At 40.9% G+C, this 16,957-nt stretch overlaps 1 protein-coding gene across 1 annotated transcript in view; it reads left to right on the top strand.

Moving 5' to 3' along the window:
• CLSTN2 (calsyntenin 2) overlaps positions 1-11,188 on the top strand; it is a 193,240-nt gene extending 182,052 nt beyond the window's left edge. Inside the window, exons 10-17 of the mRNA XM_041416257.1 lie at positions 865-1,013; positions 2,445-2,668; positions 4,310-4,480; positions 5,064-5,209; positions 5,728-5,851; positions 7,211-7,395; positions 7,999-8,142; positions 8,519-11,188. Of these exons, the coding sequence (XP_041272191.1) occupies positions 865-1,013; positions 2,445-2,668; positions 4,310-4,480; positions 5,064-5,209; positions 5,728-5,851; positions 7,211-7,395; positions 7,999-8,142; positions 8,519-8,572 (1,197 nt within the window). The 3' untranslated portion in view covers positions 8,573-11,188. The remainder of the gene's footprint in view (positions 1-864; positions 1,014-2,444; positions 2,669-4,309; positions 4,481-5,063; positions 5,210-5,727; positions 5,852-7,210; positions 7,396-7,998; positions 8,143-8,518) is intronic.
• The last annotated feature ends 5,769 nt before the right edge of the window (positions 11,189-16,957 follow it).

Below are 16,957 nucleotides of genomic sequence, written 5' to 3'. Positions count from 1 at the left end.
GGTACAATGTCAAGTGGGTGATGCTGGTTTCCTCAGCAATGCAGATGGTTTACTGAAACAATTTACAGATAAAACATGGAATTAGGATTAATTATGGTGAAGGTAAAAATCAGTCATTGGTTATGTCACAACAGTGACAAAATTTTTTGGTCAGCAAGACAGATCTGTGTTCAGTGCAATGGAGTACAGAAGGCTCGGGGCTGCAAGAGCAGGCAGTGATTTTGCAGGGTTTGCTGGCCCAAGTGAGCAGCTCCATCTTAAATCATGACACCCCTATTGATCATCAGACAGGATGGAGAGTCCCCTTTAGTGTGTCTGACGTTAATGAAGATGTAGGAGGCAAATGTTGTAACTGTTTTGTTCATTCATGTTGAAATATATCTCAGAAAGGTAGCCCAGGATAAAACCACAACAGAAAGTAGCCAAAAAATATGCTTCTGCACACTAGGCTGGCTCAAAAGGCAATGCTTTTATATGGGGAATGTGTTTAACCTAAAAAGATTACATAGACATAATAATCGTGGTGGTAAGCTAAGGTTTTGAACCTCTACAGAGTTCAAAAATAAATAGCATTGGAAATTGCTGCAGAAATTGTATCAGCAAGGTTGATAAGGCTGGGAAAAGAACAGCAAATCTGGATTAATTTACTACAAAATTAATTATAACAATAGTCATTTAGGTGACTGATAGAAGCACACATTATAGAGAACAACATGTGGATTCAGTCAATGATAGCTACTGAGATTTTTTTTTCTTAAATCATTAAAATTTTTACTTACGTCTGTGCAACATTCCTTGAAAATATGTATTATATTGTACTCTGTACCTGGTCCCTTAAATACTAATTATTTGTATTTCTTCTAGTATCACTTCAACCCTTCCCAGTCAGTCGTTGTCATGGAAGGAGATGACATTGAGAATATAAATCAAGCCCTCCAAAAGGTCTCATACATCAACTCCAGACAGTTTCCTACTGCAGGCGTACGACGTCTCAAAGTCTCATCTAAAGTCCAGTAAGTTATACTTCAGCTGAATTGAACAGATTAGGAACATTTTTAATGAATTACTTTTCTCTTTGGCCATGTAAAAAGAATAATTTTGGCTAAATTAAATTGATAAATCATACTGCTTTGTTATTGAACTTTAAAGGACTAATTTAATTTACTTTTATGCCAATTTACATGGTGGATTACTCTTGATGTTACCTTCTTAAAAAGCGTTTCTTATTAGTGTAATGTACTTGCATTCTCTTTATAGTTTTGGGGCATACAGTCTGGACTGAACAGTGCATTTACTGCAATCTTCCTTACTTTTAATTTTAAACATTTGTGGCTCCTTCTGAGATAGCCAGAGCCATGACTTTTTAATGCAAGGCTGTTCCATCAATCAGAGGACATATCTGCAAGAGCAGTATCTGTAGGTGTGCCTGAAGCAGCCTGTGTGTGTCTGTCCCTGCTGTCTGTGCTGTCCCTGGAGCACTGGTGGAGGCTGAACAGGGTCTGTGTCCGTAAAGGGGTACATCATCTGGGGAGAATAAGGGGGTACAAAATCCAACTATTACAAAGTATAAAAACGCGCTGCAACACCTCTCCATGCAGCACGGTGACAGCAGCTGCACAGTGATGTTCAGAGCTGCCCACAGCCTCTCCTGGGCTTCCCTGGGCACTGCTCTGTCCAGAGAAGGGAAAGCAGGGCTTTGGAGGGAAAACAAAGCCAATTCTAACACTCTCACCTGCTGGGGGCACAGCTGTTCCCAAGTGCCCGGGCCATGCTGTGGGTGAGCTCCTGGCTGCAGAGCAGCTCCAAAGGTGGTCCCACTGGAACCAGCCCACCTTGCACATCCCAGGGCTGGCCCAGCTCGTGTGCCAGCATGAAATGAGGAAGAGCTTGTCAGGAGATTCACTTCCTGCACACTGCTGATTCGGGTGAAAATGGAAGTACAGGCACCTTTTGTCCACTGCAAATATTGGAGGGTCCCAAAAAGAGTTCATAATGGGACCAATTTAAATGGAAATTTAGGCCTTTTTAATCACACATGACAGAATAACTGTGTTGTATTCATTGGCTATATGCATGCTATTCATGCATACCACTTTCTGAATTTAATGTTAGGTTTGCTAAAGTTAGTTCTTATCTAGTTAACTTTTTTAAACCTTTACTGCTCTGTTAAATGTCAGTTAAAACATTAAAATTTTCTGATAGTGACCTTAGGAAAGACTGAGTTTGTCTCTCAGAATGAGTACCTGTGAAGGTGGGAAGGGAGGGGAGGGCCAGAGCTGGCCTGTTTGCACAGTGGGACGGGAGTATGTCCTCACATGTGGCAGTGCCTGAGGATGAACTGGACCGACCCGAGAGCCATGGGCTTGGTTTGGGGCACTGCCAGTGCCACGCTCCTCTCATGTACAATGTGTTACATGCAGTTAATGACCGATGTATCTTTTCAGATGTTTTGGTGAAGATGTCTGCATTAGTATCCCAGATATAGATGCCTATGTAATGGTATTTCAGGCCAATGAGCCCAAGATTACCATAACTGGGATGGACCATTTTGCTAGACCAGCTGCACAGTTTGAAAGTGAAAGAGGTGTTATTTTGTTACCTGACATCAGGATTGTCAGCACAGTCACTAAAATGGAGCATTCAGTGGACTTAAGAGAACATGACAGAGGTTTGTGTCTTTCTTTTAAATATTATTACTAATATTGTAATGTTTCCTCATATTTTTAAAGGATGGTGCAAACAAATAATGCAAAGGAAGTCACTTCACCCAGATTAATTAGGCCACAGTAATGCTGTACTGAAGAAATTCAATTCAACACATTGAAAAATGTGTTAAATGGTGGCAGATCAGAAGGTGCTTAAAAAAAAGCAGATTTTCCATGTGGTATCCCTTTAGTATACTTTAGAATAATTCCTTTCTACTCTTCCTTTCATATTCTGTTGTGTAGGGCATTTTCATTAGAATGCCTCTACTTGTAACAGAATTTTGTTAATTGTGCTGATAGGTAGAAAAGCAGTAATTGAACAAAAGTTGAAGTTTTAGTCTGCTCTTATGTTTCCAGCTCTCATACTAGCTTGTGAGTGATTCTTGAGAAAGTAATCTCATGCCTCAGTTTCCCTCCTATAAAATGTATATGTAATCCTTTTAAAATATTTATTTGCAATGATGGCTGTTTATTCTAGTGCTAAGCAATGTGTGTATTATTATTCAACACTGTGAATGTTCAAAAGTATAAATCAATTTTAAAATTACTGTCTATAAAGGAATCTTCCTTTTGAATGTTTTTGTGCAAGGCAGATGAAATGTCTAGTAATTTGAGGAATCATTCTAAACACTGTTTGTTGGACTAGAATAAGCAGCAACTAGATGTATATCTCTGAAGAAGAGAAAATAGGTAATGGTGTGCAAATTTACGGGCATGGATTATCTGAAGACCACAAATTTGACTTGGTCTGCATTTTTGCCTATGTTACAGCTGTAACTTAGAGCTTAGGTACCCAAATTCACTACACCAGGAGTTGGCAATCTAGGGTGTAAGGCTTTCCTGGCTGTACCCTCCTTCCCAATACGCCCTCTAACATCAAGTTTGCAAAATGGGCAGGAAGTTCCAGACTTGCAGTGTCTGTGCCCTCAGGGAGCTGCTTAAGCAGGTTTGCCACACACTCTGTGCTAAGTTGATCAGAGAATTTAAATATTAATTTGATATGCTACTCTTTTTCCAGTAACAGAATTATTTTTTCACTTGTACATGTTGAAGGACAGTCAGTTTATAACTTAATTTCTTTAAGTCACACAGCACAGGATCTTGCTGTTTATAATAATGCCCTGCTCTTGGATAGATGGCCAGGTCTTTGTAATGTAAATTGTTTATGGGGCATAGAGTAACTGAGAGAATCATCCAACCATAGATATGTTGGATGTGTATTTTTCCAGTCTGGTTTTCCTTGAGAAAGCAGGTATCAATTCAGCACTGAAACCCGGAATTTTTTACATTAATTTATTTCCAAGATCATATTTCAGTTTTCTACTTCCAGTAATGTTCTTGGGTGCTTTATGCTACAGGGCAATATATTTTCTGTTTATCTCACTGGGTGTTTGTAGGCTTTCATCATCACTGCACGTGTGCAGACTGGACACTTCTCTTGATTTGCTTCAAGTGTGCTGGATTTAATATCAGCAAAAACAGTTCAGCCATCTTGGCAAAAATTGAAAGCCCTAATGCAAAGCACATAAAATGACTGAGCTGTTCTGTGATCATTTATCTTCATTTCCATCTTTTTTTTCATGCCCCATGCCATGGGTTCACAGCCAATAAACAAGTGGTAGTAGAGGAAATGCTCCACAACTTGGATTTCTGTGATGTTTTGGTCATTGGTGCAGAACTAGACCCTGAACAAGAGTGTTTAGAACTAGATCATGGGGAGCTTCAAGGAAAACATCTAGATGCCACAAATTCTACTGCGGGATATTCAATCTATGGTAAGTTCAGGAAATTTGTTTTCCCGTATTTTGTCACATCAGTTATATATTGGAACGAAAGCTCAAATATGTAAGAAAGTGGATAGGAATCTGTGATTTTCTAGCCATGAAAATATCCCAAGGGTGACTGTATCTTAAAAAACACAGCTGCTTCTTGATCTCTGGATGTGCTGTGTTTGCCCTTTGGATTCTCAGCATCCCTCCTGCTACTCCCTGAGTAAGGAAAATGGCATCACTGCTTTCTTTAAATGTTGGGTTCTTGTGGACCATCACAGTGGAACGTGGGAGTGAGGGGGTTCCTCAGTGTTCCTGTACAATGCTGGGACATTGGCCATCTTTTTCTCATCACTAAGTAATATATTCTGAACCACTGTTGTTGTATTTACCGTCTCCATTAGGGACCTACATTCATTTCTGAAAACTACCCTCACACAGTCGAGTGTCAGGGAACATTTGATGCCCTGCCATTTCCAGACCATTCTGCCAAGTTCCGTGTGTTCTGTGAGCAGTTGATTTGTTGTGTATTGCCAGAGCAGTGTTCCCTTGCCTGTCCCAGAGCTGTCCCTGCCCTCCCACTCTGCAGGTGTGGACAGCATGTTCAGCTACGAGCAGGTGCTGCGGCAGCTCCGCTACCGCAACTGGGGCACCTCGGCCACCTCAGGCAGGAAGTTCAGGGTCAAGTGCTCCGAGCTCAACGGGCGTTACACCAGCAATGAATTCAACCTGGAGGTGAGCAGTGAGTTCAGCTTGGAGGTGAGCAATGACTGAGTCATATTTTCCAACCCAGCACCGAGGCTTAGAGCCCAGGTAACAACTCCAGGAAACTGCAGGACCTACTTAGCAATATGGTCAAAATTAGTAAGTGTTTACAAAGACAACTAACAACTTAATAATTGTTAATAAAATTAACAGTTATTTCATAATGTTTAGGTAACTCCTAAAAGCTGATTAATATAGAGAGAAGAAAAAGTCACTACTTATCCAAACAGGTAAATTAAAAGAGTCCTGTTCTGTGCCACTTCAGAGTCAACAGCCAGAAAGGTTAGAATGCATTTTTCATGCTACAAATTAGAAATATATTAAGCTGTGTATTTTCCACTGGCATGAAAAAAAAGAGTTAATTTGGTCTTTACTATCTATGAAGTAGTGTCCCTATCTGCTAATCAGCTTCATAGTTCAATGTAATATATGGACTGGAGTGTAAAACACTTTTTAGTATCTGGTCTCTTATTTTTCTCTTCTCCCAGGTTAATATTCTACACAGTTCCAACTCAAACTTCATGGACCATGTAAATCACATGATATTCCAGCCCCAATTTCTCCAATCTGTTCAGCACCCTGAGGGGAGTGTAAGTGCAGTTCACAGCTCAGGTATGTGACACCTTCCCAGAGACTGCTCACAATGATTCCGGTGTGTCAGTGTTTCCCTTGTGGGTCAACCTACTCCACAGACTAAAGCCCCGAGGTCCATTGTTTCAGCTTCTAAGACCTCTCAGAGATCACAGGTGTGAAAGAAGGTAACTCTGAATTCTATTATGTCCAAGAATGTAATTTTAAATTAAAACATGGTATCCTTTTTTAAAGTCTTCATTAATGGTTTTGTGTTCTGACTCCCACAGTTAAAAAAAAATTTAGGATATATTTTAATTTAATTTTTAGGCTATATGAGTTAAAATATATACCCACATCTGAAACCCTTTCAGTGAAGTTAAATGCAGGGCAAAGATACATTTGAAAGTTGAATTCTGAAATCCTTTTAGTTGAATGACACATATGTAAAGAAGTTAAAGCTGATGTAAAGTGTAGGCAGTTGTAAGTAGCTACCTACAGAAATACTTAGAAAATTACTGTATTTTTCATTACATTGTAGAGACACTTCACTAAAATGAAACTGAACGTTTAATGGATAAACTATTGCAAACTAGGTTTTTTTGTTCCTAAATACTGTTTGGATTTCAGACTTACATTCTTATAGGCAGGGCAAGGCAACAAAATGGGTAATCGACTGGGTTATCCCATGCTCCTGGAACTGCAGCACCTTGAGGTACATAGAAAGTGGCAGCATTTCTCCACTAACCTAATTATGGAGCTGATTACATGTGGTCGTTTAGGGAGACTTCTTCCTGTGACTAAGTGGAGACAGGGGCCTCTCAGAGGGGGAACATTTCCCCCAAACAATGGGGGAAATGTCTTGAGTCCTCAAGAGTCTCCCAGGAAGGCTGTAACACAGACAAATAGGGTGGCAATGCATTGATTTCTGGGAGCTTGAGATTCAAATCACAAGCATCTGAAACCTTTGAAAATATAAGCTTTGAGATGTACATTTTGTCTCAAGTAAGGTTGAGGCCTCAGCTGTGATCAGAAGGGGTCAACATGCAAGTGAGATAACAGAATTTTACTGCAAAAACTATTTGATTCTGCACTTATTAACTACCTGTCTTCTGTAGTTAAGTGGCTCAAAAAGCAAAGGTGAGCATGCTCACTTTTTAGTTAGGATTTATCGTACTTGGGATTAGATATCTGTGAACACCATTTGTGTGTGCTCCACCTTAGGATGGGCACTGGTCAACACCTTCCATCATCCCAGGCACATGGCACATGGAAAGTATCTGTCCTGCTTCTCAGTCCAAAGGAGGGGGTGCTGTGGGTTGAAAATGAACAAGGTTAGTGGGGTTCAGATTACTTGTTCCACAAATGTAACTGCATTCCCTTTGCCGCCCTTTGTCCTAGTGGTTCCCAGCGTGGCCACGATCGTTATCATCATCTGTGTGAGCATCCTGGTGTTGGTGGTGACGCTGGGTGTGTTCCGGCTCCACTCAGCCCGTCAGCACGGCTCCCTGGGGCACGAGGGAACCAAGGAGAATGAGATGGACTGGGATGACTCTGCTCTCACCATCACTGTCAACCCCATGGAGGTACTTAACCGGGGTACAGCACTGCACCCTGGCACTGCCAGGAGCCACTGCCTGGGCTGGCAGGGGTTTGAGCAGCTTTCGGGGTGCAGTTGTTCAGCTTTGTCTGAGTACACTCAAGACCCCAGGCCACTTCTCAGCTCTGCACACCTTGATCAGATATAATTGAGAACTTCAGATTTGTTGTCATGTATAATTACTAAAGAGGATGGTGAAGAACTTCAGGTACAGCATCACTCACTTCCACTTCATCCATGTCTGTTTGTAGGTACCCAAGATGATATAGTTGCTTTGATTTTAACTTTTTCATGTAAGCATTTATACACTAAAAGGAGGGGAAATCATCAGCAGTTTAAAGAAGCTGATGTTGAAGGTTTAAATTTTGGCAGTGTGGCTAACAAAGAGATTGCTTATTGATATTCCATTCTTGCAGTAGTTTTTGAATGTTTGCTACCAACTTGTATGAATTTGATGCTTAATAATCACATAATGATGGAAAGCAGATTTGCCCAGCATGTTAGCATTTCTAAATGCTCATTTGAGACAGCTCTGGCTGTCAAGAAGGCACCTTTCTGCTACTGTCTCATTTCTTTAAATGTATTGTAGAAATATGAAAAGCCACACCAGACAGAAGAGGAGAGTGAGGAAGAAGACAGAGATGATGAAGAGGAAGACACAACCAGTGCTGAATCAGATGATAGTGAAGAGGAGGAAGAGGAGGAAGGGGAGGGGCTTAGGAAGGGGGGAAGGGCGGGTTGGGAAGTGGGAGGGGCCAAAGGATTGGGGGAGGGGCTTGGTGATTATGGGCGGGGCTTATGGGATGGTGGGCGTGGCCTGCGGATGTGGGAGGTGCCTGGATCATTGTGGGCGGGGCTTGTGAGCGCGTGAAGGCGGCCGGGGGCCGGGTGGGCGTGGCTTAGGCGAAGGCGGGCGTGGCCTACGAGGATGTGGGCGTGTCCCGGGCCGGCAGGGCGTGGCCATGATGGCGGCGGGGCGGGGCCCGGGCAGCGAGGACGGAGCCTTCGATGAGGAGGAGGAGGAGGAGGAGGAGGAAGAGGAAGAGGAAGAGGAGGAAGAGGAGGAAGAGGACGAGGAGGAAGTGATTGTCCAAAAGGGAGACAAACAGAATGCCACTAGGCAAGAGCAGTTGGAGTGGGATGATTCAACACTCCCCTACTAACAAAGAGCCCTCCAGCCACAGCTCTTTTGTAACAACCAATACAATGTTTTTTCAGAGTCTATGAATTCATTAACAGGATTTGAACTTCTGCTTGCATATAACTGTTTTGCCTAAAATGATCTTCTTGTAGTAATTGATAATGATAGAACTGACCCTTTTCTTACAAAGCCTGGAGGAAAGGTGGTACAAACCTCCTGGCACATGCAGTAATAAAGTAATCCAGAACCTGATCTGTTAGCAAGCATAATTCTCAATTTCCTGTTTCTACCCTGCAGATGTGTGACAAAAGTCCTGTCACTCGATCCATACACGTTTTTGCCTTTGCTACTTTTTTCACACAGGAGAGATTTCAGCTTGTTATGTAGAATAACTTCTGTGGGTCCGAATACCAGTTGCCATACAGCTTCACATTTTTACAGGTGTAAAAAAACAATCCACCTTCAAATTGGGGCAGGGCTTTAGTGCTACAGGGGCTAAATTCCATCTATCATCTCGTCCTGCCTTTTGGATATTAACTGTCTTCTGCAAGGAAATATTTAGGACTTGACAGGGGATGCATGTGTGCTTATGTAGATGTGGATGGTGTATTTTTTCAGGCATGCTGTCAGACCCTCAAGAGAGGGATTTTTATCCAATCTACCAATAGAAATTAAAAACAAGATTAAGAAAAACAGCAACAAGAAAGGGCTGCTGAAGGTTATTAAAAAAACCCCAGTCTGTGTCCACAGATTGAGTAATATGGTCTTAGGTAAACTGTAAATTCTGATGGGATTGATTCACTGAAAATCTGTAGAGCTGCTCATTAGTTATGGATTGAGCAATTTGCAGAAAATCAATGCTTTAAACTGTCTGTCTCATGGAACCATTAGCTTGCTGCAGCATCTTACTGAACTAGTGGAAAATAAGTGACCCCATTATTCCATAGCTATGTATGGCTGGGATTTAAACAATTATTTTAGATGAGGAAAACATTCCCTTTTGCTTAGTGAGTGCCAGCTGGAATTCCTGTCTGACTATATTCTACAAAAACATGATGCCCTGTTTCTTCTGTACCCCTGCCTGCCTGTAGTGCACAAGAGAAAGGAACAACACTGTAAGCCCTCTTCTGTGCTCATAATTCTCCCTTATTTCTTCTGCCTGAAGCCATTAATGTTGACAGAAGGTTTTATAAAGTAGACAAGGAAAAATAAAACCTACTTGGAACCAAAATAGTTGAAAACAAAAACTAAAATCTTAAGAGATTTAGAGAGTATTTTAGTTTGTTATGGTAACAGCATATTTTTCTTAAACATTGTTTAAAAAGGGGAAAAAAAAGCAGAGCTACATATACAATGTGTTGATTAGTCTGTGTGGTGGGTTTTTGGTCCCCTTTTCCGTAAGTACCTTTCAACTGCTCTGCTTACCAAATGCTGCAGCACTTGCTGGGGTAGCTGCTCCAATGCACAGAAACAAAATGGCAGGGAAGAGAATGATGCTTAGTGGCTTGTCTGGGTTGTTTTCCTGAGTACTTCGTTTTCTTTACAATTTCATCTTTGGCTTTTGCTTTTTTGATCTGCTGTTTGAAATGAGCTGCTCCCTCTTCTCCACGCTCCCAGTCAGTCTTGCCACAGCAGGATCTTCCTGAGCACCCTGAATGGTGGTCAGTGTTGCAAAGGGTACTTGGAGCAGTCTTGAGGGTACCCACCTCCCTCAGTACCGGATTATTAACAGCTCCGGAATGTTGTGGGATATAGGGAATATATAGTGTGCTTGGGGGTTCTTGTAATTCCAGTTTCTGCATTTGGTAGCTGAAGGGAAATACTGACAGGAACTAGGCCCTTTAGGTGAATATCTAGAAAGTAAATGAAAGAAAAATCTATATAAATTTTAAAATTAGAGATATTCATGCTTTTATTTGTTGTGCCAAAAATCACATTGTCACATGGTTGTTAAGACTGGCAATACAGCAGTTTTCTTTTGTTATCATTTCTGTTTCATTTTATTCTCTCACACATATTAAACTTAGAAGAATATTTGCAGAATCAAGGCCACATCTTATCTGGAGGAATAACAACTGTAAAAATGTCCACAATTTCTGTTTAATACAAAATAAATATTAATATTTCTGATTATCTTGAACAAAAGGTTATGTTAGATCAGTTGCTACCATCCTAGTATCCTAGATAATTTCCCAGTTTTAATTTTTTAGTGACATGAAGCAGGCTCTTCATGATGCTTGTTATCAGCACATATCAGCAAATATTTCCCCTCAGGAAAAAAAAGATTCAAAATTAAATGTAGATATCTAACAGTCAATTTCAGATTTAAAACTGGACTAAAATTATTTTAAAGTTTCTGTTATTATTGTTGTTGTTGCTGGGCAACATCAGGGCAACCTGAAAACAGCAATTTACAACCTTATTGACAACCTTTAATTCTTTTATATGTTTGTGAATTCATCAGTGTGTTTCTTCATCTAATAGACTTTTGTCTTTTTGCTACTGGAAGCAGATCTTTTCAGGTTGTACTCATACATTACGCAAAAAGGAAACAAAGTATTTTCTCTACTGTAAATAAACCTACATTTTTAAACCTAAACAAAGTCATACAGGCATGTGTGTTATCACTAAAACTTGGTTTGCAGTAAGATACTCAGCAAACTCAAATGTATCACTGTACTTATTTTAGATTACTCATTGGAGTGCATTATGCAGCATTTTTCTTTCAAATAAATAGAAACATCCTTTTCACAGAATGGCAGTGAGAATGAGGTACTTCTTCACAAAATGGGCCCTAGAATATTTGTATAGCGCTGAGAGCAGTGGTTTCCTGAGCAAAACTACAACTAGAAAATCACAGAAATACCAATTTTTCTAAAACAATTCTAAAAATATTGCCTCTCCTCCAGAAATTATTTTTTTATATAACCTACTGGCTTAAAAGCCATGCATACACGCATACATACATAAAGACACACATGTGGGGGTTTTTGCCTAATCAAAACCCAAAATTCTCTCCTTTTCTCCCTGAAAAAAGTGTTTAGAAAGTGTTTAGCATGGTGTAAAACCATTCAGGTTGGAAAAGATCTCTAAGATCATTTAGCACTGCCAAGCCCACTCCTAACACGTGCCCAGGTCCCCCATTCACGTGCGTTGGAATTCCCCCAGGGGTGGTGAATGTGCACTGCCTTGGACAGCCTCTTCCAATACCTGACCATCCTTTCAATGAGGAAATTTTCCCCAGTATTCAATCTAAACTTCCCCAGCACATTTCAAGGCTGTTAGCCCTTGTCCTATCTCTTACTTGAGAGGAGAAAGTAACCGCAGCTGGCTGCAGACTGCTCTCAGGGAATGGGAGAGAGTGAAAAGGCCCCTCCTGAGCCTCCTTTTCTGCAGGCTGAGCCCCCCCAGCTCCCTCAGCTGCTCTTCATCAGCCTGGTGCTCCAACCCTTCCCCAGCTCTGTTCTTTTCCAAGGACTCGAGGACTCACTGCAGCTCCTCAGGGTCTGTCTTGTGGTGAGGTGGCTTTTTTTTTTTTTTTGTTTGTTTGGTTTTTTTTTGTTTGTTTTGTTTTGTTTTGTTTTGTTTTGTTACACTAGCAACAAACAGGTGTATCCAATGAAAGCAGTTCTGAAGAGGTCACCACAATCCATGGCATCAGGAATGCAGAGGTGACAACAAAGGTCTAAAATGACATCACATCAATGATCCCTTAAATTTCTGGAGTTCTAATCTAAGGCTGGGAAAAGCTGTAAAATGTACAAATGCAAATTGAAGATGTTTCTAAATTAATATAACTGTCTAGGTGGCCATTTGTGATTAATAGCTCCCATTTCTCTTTCATTTCTACCCCCTCCATAGGTGTTTTATCTTTTTCAAGTAAACCTTAAAATGCACAGTTGAGATTATTATCAATATTTACTGCATTGGCTGACACATCTAGAAATAGAAGTAGGGTTTGTGGCATCTTTAATACTAATTAGAATAAACAGTTGCTATTTTTTCATTCCAACAGGTAATACCTTGCAGTGGTGGTGGGACTGCTTTTTACCTCACCAGAGGCTAATGGGAGGGAGCAGTTTATTTTTCTGTCTGGCATGTGGTGGTGCTGAGCTTGCTGAGCACCATCCTTACTCCATTCTGGAACAAAGTAAGGCTCAGAAAGGATCAGAGAGTTCTAAAGTTCCTTCTGTGATTGAAATCCACACTCTCCATTGCAGGAGTTGTCCCTGCCTGACTCTAAACTGAAAATAATGCCATGGGAAATCAGTAGCCCCACGTGAAGGATGGGCAGAGGGTAATGCAGCGGCAGCCCTTACTTCACTGTGGCAAAGCCTTTTGAGCTTTGATAAAATATGAATAATAAATAATTTGTGTCTCAGCTGTCCCTTTCCCCAGCTGTAACCTCAGAGGGAGCTTTACTTGTCTCCCTGGTAGGGGTCCGAGTGCACTGGGACACAACACTGCCTCTCCTCAAAGCTCTGGTGCCAGCACACACAGCTCTCCACAGAGCAGCACAGGAAAGACTTTACTGGGGTGACAGAAGGTAAAGGTCTGGTGGGATGGAGCTGCTCATAGTATACTGGAATAGAAATTATAACACAAAAATTAAGGATGTTTGCAAAAACATACGGATACTGAGAGAGGGAGACAAAACTGAGTGTGTCTCCTCTAAGGGGCTTCCCCTTCCCTTAATTCACACATGCTGACCAGAATAAGTATCTCAAAACTAGTATAACCCCAGTCTCAGGGGGGATATCAGATTTTAACAGGTTCTGCCTTAAGAACTGCTTTCTGCCTTTAAGCAATTGCTTAAAGTAATTCTACACCAAGTGAGTAAATCTAAGGAGATAGGAGAAAAAAACCCCAAATGACAAAACATAAATATCAAAAAGATTGCTGAAGAAATGAAACCATCTTCTAAGTCACTAAGTTCATTCTTGTTGGTTGTACATAATCCTGTGCTGTATAATCTCCCTCATGTCCCAGCATCACCAATGGCATTAGGTTTTCCCTCTCAGCACAGCAGAGGAAGCTGCCAGGCCTTGTTCCTGCACAGCCTCGCTGCCCCCAGAGCCTGGGGAGCTCACAGCATTCCAGTGCCACTGCAAACGGCCATGGGAACAGCAGCCAGCCCATCCCTCAAAGACCTTGGTGTTCCCAAAGAAACCCACACTCCCATGCACCATTACACTCTGTAATATTTTCTGCAGCACCCAGAAGCTGCGATCTTGTACAGTCTTTGTACACTGGGGTCAAATGGGTTTTTTTTTAAAATAAAGAAAGGCATAACAAGCAATGTGTGAGAAGTGATGTAAACTGAAATGGATCAGGTTCCCTAAAGCTGCATGTCTCAGATTGTGTATCCAATGATCAGACTTCTGGTTGCTGGACTGTCCTGGAATCCAACTTCATTTTTGTTAGCATGGAGAATAAAGATACAAAGAATAGAGATAACCACTAAAGCTACAGCAGAGCAAAATTCATACTCTCATACGCAATCTCAAGAAATATTTCTGCTAAATATATTAGGATAATTTCTCCAGTGATATCTCATAAAGTAATTATAATTCACCACCTTTATAGGATTAGCAAGGTTCAAGCCTGATATGTTCTTTTTGGTTTTGGTTTTCTCTGAAAAAGACATGGTCATAAATTAAAAATGCACAACACTTGAACAGTGCAAAAATGAAAGGGACACAAGGGCTTTAATTTCATAAGCCTCTGTCTAAAATAGGGGTTTAAAGTAATAAACAACTGTAGCCCTCATTATTGAAACCTAGCATAATAAAATGAACCCAGGAAGTTTTGTATGTTCATACCTTCATTCCTGGTGATGAAAAGGCAGGCACCAGAGCAGGTACCCTTTCTCCCTAGAGACGTTTTACTGCCTTTGGAGTAGGTATTGCCAGCGGTTTTCTCATTATGGTTTCTGTGTCTCTGCTGGAACAGGAACAGTGCTGCTAGCATCCTTTGGAACAGCCCTGTTAAAGAGCCTGGTGGTGAACCAAAATTCAATAATTCTCCTGCAGCTCTGCTGTCAGCCCTCTGTGGTGGAGCACTCCAAACACGTGCAGAGGGAAAGACACAATGGTTACAGCGGAGAGCTCTGGGCTGGTTCTTCCTTAGTTACTGCCTATAAAGAAACACACTCAGCAGCATGAAGCACTGCAAATGTGTGAAACTGAGTTCAGGAAAAGCCCTCATTCTTATTTTCAGTACTAGCTCATGGGGAAGGTGTGCATTCATCAGCTGCTGAAGCAATACGCCCATGTATTGTCACTATGTCTGTGCTGAGAACGAAGGAGCAGCAGAATGTTTTTTTCCAGTTAAGTACATTGTACAATAAAGGAGTACTGCTTTCCCTGGGCAATGTGCACAAAGCTTGCCAAATGCAAAGAGAAGCTGTCCCCAAACAGGGAACAAAGATTTTACAATGGTATTCCATCCTTATACTTCAGACACCCAGAAAACTTCATGGGAGTAAAATGCTTTTCTGCAGCCCTACCTATTCCTTTTGTATAAATCTGGATACAGTTTTGGGTTTTCAGAGTCATTTAACTTCCCAGCTGGGTATAAACTTCCCCGCTTTCAAGTGTCCTTTGGTGTACTAAACCATAAAACTATTTTTGGCTGAAAGTTTCAGGATATACTTGGGGGGCGGGGAGCAAAAAGTTATGAAAATTACAATGCCTTTTTTTTCTACTCCTGCCTCCCCTAAATATTTAAACAGGTACAAAAGACTTGATCAGACAACCCTGACCAAGTCTGTGACTACAATGACATTTCAAACCTGTACTGAAATTGGCAACAAATCTTTGTCTACAAACTGCTTCATGTGCAGTAGAGGAGAAGGTGGGTGGTTGTTTTAGCTGGGCATGGTCTTTAGAATGTGGAACGGATCAACCACAGTCAGTTTCATTAGAAAACCAAATTGTTGTCTAAGGAAGACTGAACAGGAAAGTAGAAGACAATACTGCATGAATAACAGAAAGAGTTAAGGTTTACAGTGATGTGAAAAAAGTAGAAATTTGATCTTGTAGAAAAGAAAGACATAAAAGCGTCAGTGTCAAATAGTAGGAAAATGGAAACAGTTTCTGTTTCCGTGCTAGAACTGACACTGTCACAATGAACAAGAAAGATAATTAATGTAGGATGTTGAAGGGTTCCGGACCAGACACAGATGCAAAACACACATATGTATGTTGCATACATATACATGTGTGTGTACAAGAAAATCACAGAAGGGTGCCCATGGGGAGGGGGTGGCTGTGGTGATGAAGGAGAACTTGCAGGGTTTTGGCCTGGTTGATGATGAAGTTGCCTTCTTGAGTTCCAGTTACAGCACCTCCAGCAGAGCTGGGAAGGGAGCAGGCCATGAGAGGTGTTGCTACACTCTTTGTGCATTAGGTAGGAAAATTTAGAACCAAGGCCAGCCCAGGGGGCTTGGGGCAAACATTCTGTCTGCTATGACTGGAGTCTGAGGGTACAGTTACTACACAGTTTAATCTGAGGTAAGAAATGGAACTTTCCCCACAGACACTTGTTGATTAGTTTTAGAGATTTTCTACAACAAACATACTTCATGGGTTGATGACAAGCTGGAGATACCTAAGGCAGACTATATTCCGTATTGAAAAGGCCCTCAAGTAATTTTTTTTTTGTAGTGATACAATCTCTTAAGTGGCCACACAGTTAGGAATACTGATTTTTGAAAATATACATAATAGAAAACTTTTTCAGGACAACAACCATCCCTGTGCCAATCTGAGAGCTGAAGCTATTGCCTCCATTCTCAGAATCAACTACTGGCACATTTATTTTTGGCCTCTCCACAAACTGATGTAAAAGTATGAGGTACATCTGAAAAGAGATGGGGTTTTTGTTACAAATACTGCATCACCAGTTGAGTAAAATTTTGATTACCCTTAACAGGCAATTCTGTTCAAAGGATCATCATGACAGGGATGGGAAGATAAACCAGAGTGGATTATTGCTGAGCAGGGTAATACACATTGTGGGTGAGCTTCCTGAGAACTGTTTAATCTCAACTTCAGTGTGTTTCAAAGTTCATAGTAGACTTATCAAATCCTAGAAATAAAGATTAGTAGACAAAAGGAAAAAGTAGTGCGAGTAGAGTATTATGCTTACAGTGCAGAATTATTTCCTAGAATATATTTTTTAGTGTTAGGGGTGGGGGTGCTTCAACCTACTCAAATCTTTCTAAGCCTAAGGCTTCTACTGTTTCCCCTGGGAGATTGTTCTAGAGTCTATTTGAATTCACTATTAGAAAGTTTTTCCTGAAAATGAATTTAAATAATCCTTTTTGTAATTTTTATCTCATTAGTCCTAGTTATACCCTTTTGCACCATTAAATAGTTCCTCTAACCATGGTTTACATCCTTTG

Source organism: Onychostruthus taczanowskii, unplaced genomic scaffold (genome assembly GCF_017590055.1).
Source record: "Onychostruthus taczanowskii isolate IOZ18803 unplaced genomic scaffold, ASM1759005v1 scaffold51, whole genome shotgun sequence".
NCBI classification, from domain to species: Eukaryota; Metazoa; Chordata; class Aves; order Passeriformes; family Passeridae; genus Onychostruthus; species Onychostruthus taczanowskii.
Note: the sequence above shows the minus strand (reverse complement) of the source record. Positions and strands in the feature narration are given on the sequence as shown.